General features: G+C 46.4%; 1 protein-coding gene across 1 annotated transcript in view; it reads right to left on the bottom strand.

Annotated features, from left to right (window-relative positions):
• hipk3a (homeodomain interacting protein kinase 3a) overlaps positions 1-4,423 on the bottom strand; it is a 50,567-nt gene extending 46,144 nt beyond the window's left edge. The window contains exons 1-3 of the mRNA XM_078220921.1: positions 4,307-4,423; positions 3,485-3,571; positions 1,382-1,566 (exon numbers count right to left, since the gene is read on the bottom strand). Coding sequence (XP_078077047.1) covers positions 1,382-1,566; positions 3,485-3,571; positions 4,307-4,312 — 278 coding nt within the window. The 5' untranslated portion in view covers positions 4,313-4,423. The remainder of the gene's footprint in view (positions 1-1,381; positions 1,567-3,484; positions 3,572-4,306) is intronic.
• Positions 4,424-6,000: the final 1,577 nt, after the last annotated feature.

Below are 6,000 nucleotides of genomic sequence, written 5' to 3' on the forward strand. Positions count from 1 at the left end.
TACAAAAAGTAACAAAATGAATAATGAGTCAATCTGTTACTGATGGTGAGTGAAGGAGCACTGAAATATCAGCCTCGATGTGGGACTTTCAGTCAGGGGGCCAGAACGGTGTTGGGGAGGGTAATAACAGGTAGCCTTTTCTGATCCTAATGCCAGAGCTTGGTTTAAATTAAATTGCTGCACAACATCCAACTCTAGTTCCAAGTCAGCAGACATGATTATGTTTGGAGGGGGTCTCAGCTGAGGACCACATGAACAGTTCCCGGCATGTTAGTGGGAGGAAGGAGCTTTACCATCAGGGGTGTTTCTGTGGTGGGATGGGGGTAGAGAGAAGGTTGTAACTGCACAGGTCTTGTGGGGTCTCTTGGTCCACAAGACATTCATGCAGATGGATATTCCTAAGACTTAACGTCCGGAATTCTCCAGCAGTTCACGCTGGCGGGATTCTCCAGTCCCGCCGGCAGCATGCCCCTGCCGATGGGTTTCCTGCCGACGTGGGGTGACGTCAATGGGAATTCCCATCAACAGCGGCAGGACCAGAGAATCCCACTGCCAGCAAACAACCCGCCAGCTCCCGATGGCGGGAAACACTCGGCTGGGAGACTGGAGAATCTCGCCCAACATGACCTCTTCTGACCCCTCCAGGATGCCAGCAACAAGATTCAAACGCTAAAATGTTGGCACATTCCATGTATAATGTGTTTAATATCCAGGTAAGAGTAGCTCATTTGAATGGCACCCCATCCATCATCTCAAACATTCACTCCTTCCACCACCAACGACACACAGTGGCAGCAGTGTGCACCATCTACGAGATGCACTGTAACAACTTGTCAAGGCTCTTTCGACAGCATCTTCTAAACCTGTCACTTTTACCACCCAAACGGACAAGGGCAACAGATGCATGGGATCACCTACTATTCACTTGCAAGCTACACAAAACCCTGATTTGGGGGAATACATCCTTCACATTCGATGGGTCAAAATCTTCAAACTCCCCCTCTATCTATACCAATGGATTGCAGCAGTTCAAGGTGGCGGCTCAACACCACCTTCCTAAGGGCAATTAGGGATAGACAAGAACTGGCAATGTCCCATCTCAGAAAAAAATAATAAAAGCTCACACTGGCATAGATGTACGAGCCAAATAACTCGCCTGCATAACATCATAGTTCTTCAAAAGCATTTCCTCAGGCATGTTGACATGCCCTAGCAACAGTAAGGTGCTATTTTAAAGTAAATCATTAGCCCATCAACTGAATGTAAAGGGTCTGTGACAAATGATTCAAGGACTGAATGGCTAAGATATTCCTGCAGGGCACGTTTTATCCATCCAAGGGGAGGAGCATAGGCAAAGCACGTATTTACAGCGAGGACGTACTGGTTACTGTGCGGAAAGTCCAGCAAGTGCTGCATGGTTACAAAGGGGTGGTTCATCGTCTCCACCGGAGTGATCCTCTTCTCTGCGTCAATCAGCAACATCTTCTTCAACAGGCTGACAAATTCCATGCGATCTGCCTTCTCTGCCAGTAGGTCATTTCCCTCCAAATCCATCACCATGTTCACCTGAGACAAGAGAACAATTGCAATTTAGCAGCAGGATGGGACAGGGCAGGGTAATCTCACTCTCATCACTTCACTGAAAATTAATTCCCAACCCGCTATTTCTTTGAGCATATAGAAGGGCTTACAGGCAGCACGGTGGTTAGCACTGCTGCCTCACAATGCTGGGGACGTCCCCTCATGTTACCTTGTTTTATTTATTTTCCAATCATCTTAAATTTCAGCCTCGGGTCACTGTGTGGGGTTTGCATGTTCTCCCTGTCTCTGCATGGGTTTCCTCCGGGTGCTCCGTTTCCTCCCACAGTCCAAAGACGTGCTGGGTTAGGCTGACTGGCCAGGCTAAATTCCCATTTAGTGTCAGGGGGACTAGCAAGGTAAATACGGGGATAGGGCCTGGGTGGGTGTGTTGTCAGTGCAGGCTCGATGGGCCGAATGGATTCCTTCTGCACTGTAGGGATTCTATGACTCTTCATCTGTCAGCAATATCTCAGTTCTTAGCAGAGAGCTGATAGGTGATTCCCTCCTTTTAGCTGTGACACTGTGGAGTTGTACTAGGAGCTTTATGATTGAGCACAGAAGGTCATTTGGCTTAATTAGCCCATGCCAGTGTTTATTCTCCGCGTGGGCCTCCCTACTTCATCCGACCCAATTTACATATCTATTTTCTTCCCCCTCCTGTATTTATCGAGCTTCACCTTAAAGCACCTACGCTGTTCGTCTCTACTACACACGTCGACACATATACACAAAAGATTTAGGAGAATGGTTCCAGGGGTGAGGGACTTCAGTTACGTGGACAGACTGGAGAAAATGGGGTTGTATTCAAAATCATGTGGGGTCCAGACAGAATAGATACAGAGAAATTGTTCCCATTGATGGAAGGGTCAAGAACCAGAGGACACCAATTTAAGATGATTGGAAAATAAATAAAACAAGGTAACATGAGGGGAAGTCCTTTTAATGCAGCGGGTGGCTCGGATCCGGAATGCGCTGCTAGAAAGGTTGATGGAGGCAGATTCAATCATGGCTTTCAGGGAGAAATTGGATAAACAACTGCATGGCTACTGGAAAAGGTTGGGGGGAGTGGACTAAATAAATTGCTCTGGCAGAGAGTCAGCACGGACTCAATGGATCAAATGGCCTCTTTCGGAGCTGCAACCATTCTACGCAAAGTTTAATGAAGTTACTGTGAAAATCCTCCAGTCGCCACACTCTGGTGCCTGTTCGGGTACACTGAGGGAGAATTTAGCATGGCCAATGCACCTAACCAGCAAATCTTTCGGATTGTGGGAGGAAAACGGAGCACCCGGAGAAAACTCTTGCAGACAAAGGGAGAACGTGCAAACTCCTTGCCTCACAGCACCACAGACCAGGGTTCGATTCCTGACTTGGGTCACTGTCTGTGCGGAATCTGCACATTCTCCCAATGTCTGCGTGGATGCCTGTGAGACCTATTCCTGCTCCTTTTTCTGGCGTTCTGATGTGACAAACAGCTTGGTCACAGAGATAGATTGTAAGGAGTGTCTTCAAGGAGGTGAGAAGTAGAGAGGCAGCGAGCTTTAGGGAGGGAACTCCACAGCATGGTGTATAGGCAGCTAAAGGCATGACCACCAGTGGGAGGATGATGGAAATCAGAAGTGCACATGTTTTTCATAAAATAAATGTGAACTCTCATGTACAATGATTTTGTAAAGTACACTATTGTGCCTTTTTTTGAGAATTAAAAACACGAATCTTGTGATCATAGGTAGCCCCAGAACACTTTCAAATAGACGGATGTTGCGAGTGCAGTCTCTCCCCTAGCATTTATCCTGAGGAGGAATGCCCTCAATGATCCGCCTCTCTGTCCCTAACACAGCAGGTTTCCTGCAGGAGGCCTCACTCTCAGCACGATAACTAATTCTGGACTGCTTTTACTTACATGCGCTATATCATCCAAACAACCAAAGATATACTTTCTGGCTTCTTTAGACTTCATCCCTGTTTCTGCCTCATGCTCTTCCGGAGTCTAGAGCAAAAACGGAGGATTGAAAAATAAAATTAACAAATAAAGAACACGAGAGGACGAAAATCCCCACAAATTCACAGCTGACTTTCATTTAGCAGCCCTGGTTAGTCAATTCAAGTTTTTTATGCCAGCAGTTGATTAGTTACAAAATGCAGAGCTCTCCTTAATAACGTGGACTTAGTCCAGTGCTTTCCATTTCTCAGTGATAACCACAAACCTCCTAACATCAGCTCTCTGCAAGCGTATGCTTACATCTTTAGATGCCAAGGGGCAGGAGTTGCATCGGGGAGAAACGCACAACTAAAAATACCTCAGGAACAGTAAATTCCATGTCAGTAAACCAGAACCAGACAGGCTCAATCATGATTCAATCTTGGGTCGATAGGAGTGGAAGCTAAAAGGATGTTTCCCCTTATGGGCGAGACTAGACCTCGGGGGACACAGGTTAAAAATAAGGGGTCTCCCATTTAAGACCGAGGTGAGGAGAAACTTTTTCTCTCAGAAGGTCATGAGTCTCTGGAACTCTGAGGAAGAGTCATTGAATATTTCAAAGGTAGGTTCAGATTGACTCCCCTGTTAGTCAAAAATCTAAGGGGGTAGGCAGGAAAGTGGAGCTGAGGTCACAATCAGGTCAGCCATGATCTTATCAAATGGTAGAGCAAGGTCGAAAGGCAGAATGATCTACTCTTGCTCTTAGTTCATATGCATCGAATTTTGATCTGAGTTCACAATTACCTTCATTTTCCACCCTGAATATGATGTGTCGGTCTCTGTCGAGAAGAACCGTGTTGTTTTTGTCCCCACATTTAATAGATGATCTCCCGGCAACCCTTGTGTTTGTGAAATATAACGTATCTGCAGAATAAAAAAATAGATGAATTACCCCATGTGGTAAACCTAGTGAAATGTGAGCAAAGCATAAATATTGGAAGTCGTGATTCATTCGAACAGTTATTCGTCCAACATTTGCAACACTAATGAAAAACAGTGCAACACTAATGAGCCACGTACTAAACACTCTTCAATAATACTGCTGAGACTGTTACAACTTCACAACCCAAAAGGCTAGGACAGCTGCAGCATCCCAAGGTACCTTATCCTCATTTACCCTATCCTCTTCTCCCAGAGAACATCTCACGGCTGGTACATTAAGGATATTTGCAAATTGCCTGGAAGAGTGCAGCTCCAACAACTCAAGAAGAAGCTTGACAGCATCAGGACAATGCAGCCCGGCATCGTGGCACAGTAGTTAGCACTGCTGCCTCACAGCGCCAGGGACCCGCGTTCAATTCGAGCCTCGGGTGACTCTCTGTGTGGAGTTTGCACCTCCTTCCCGTGTCTGCATGGGTTTCCTCCGGGTGCTCCGGTTTCCTCCCACAGTCCAAAGATGTGCTTTAGGTTGATTGGCCATGTTAATTTCCCCCTAAGTGTCAGGAGGATTAGGAGGGTAAATGCATGGGGTTATGGGGATAGGGCCTGGGTGGGATTGTTGTCGGTGCAGGCTCAATGGGCCGAATGGCCTCCTTCTGCACTGTAGGGTTTCTATGATTGATACAAGAGGAGGCTATTCCACCACCCTAAACATTCATTCCTTTCATCATCACCACATAGTGGCAACAGTGTGTACCATCCACGCACTGCAGAAACTTCCATCAACAGCACCTTCCAAATCTGAGACCTCTCAAGGCAACATCTTGTGGTGCAGTGGCAGTGCCTTTAACTTTGAGCCAGAAGCTGCGGGTTCAAGCCCCACTCTGATTTGATGGCCATACAAAGTATGTTCATAATGTGACCCAACAGTTAATTATCAACCCAACCAAATCCTTCCAATATGCCCTTGGCAGGCACTAAGAGCGGGGAGGTCTCCTGATCAGCCATGACCTGCAGAAGTCGTCAGCAAGCTACTGCAGTACCTTGCCAAGCATAACCATGGACAAACACATGGAAGTCCATGGTCACCAATGCTTTCTTCGAAGATAGTATCTGGAAGGAGAGAGAGAGAGAGAAAAAGAGGGGGAGAGCTCTGTTGGAGGCCTAAAAGGCACCAAAACTGCTGAGTGACAAAAGGCCCTATCTATAAAAAGTCTTGGTTGAATCAGGACCTCCTGACTTTGAAGATCAATCTTCAACAGTAGAACACCGCTGCGAAATTTTAAGATGCTACCCGTGGTCCATTCCATAAAAACCCTTTGTTCCTGATTGGAATCACATTATCCTCTCACTGCGACATATCTCCTGGGCTTCTCTGTTCCTGGTTTGCATGCAGTTTATTAGAAATGAGATTGAACGATTGGAGATTGAAAGTCTGAAGTGGGTTTGGAACTCTATTTGCCTGCTGGGCAAAGGGTTAAACTACTTTGCATCATACATCGATGCCCAGTGGAATTATAGCAGTGCTGATGAAGCAGGCGCAGGATGGGAGAATTTGA

Source organism: Mustelus asterias, chromosome 9 (assembly GCF_964213995.1).
Source record: "Mustelus asterias chromosome 9, sMusAst1.hap1.1, whole genome shotgun sequence".
In the NCBI taxonomy this organism is placed as follows: domain Eukaryota; kingdom Metazoa; phylum Chordata; class Chondrichthyes; order Carcharhiniformes; family Triakidae; genus Mustelus; species Mustelus asterias.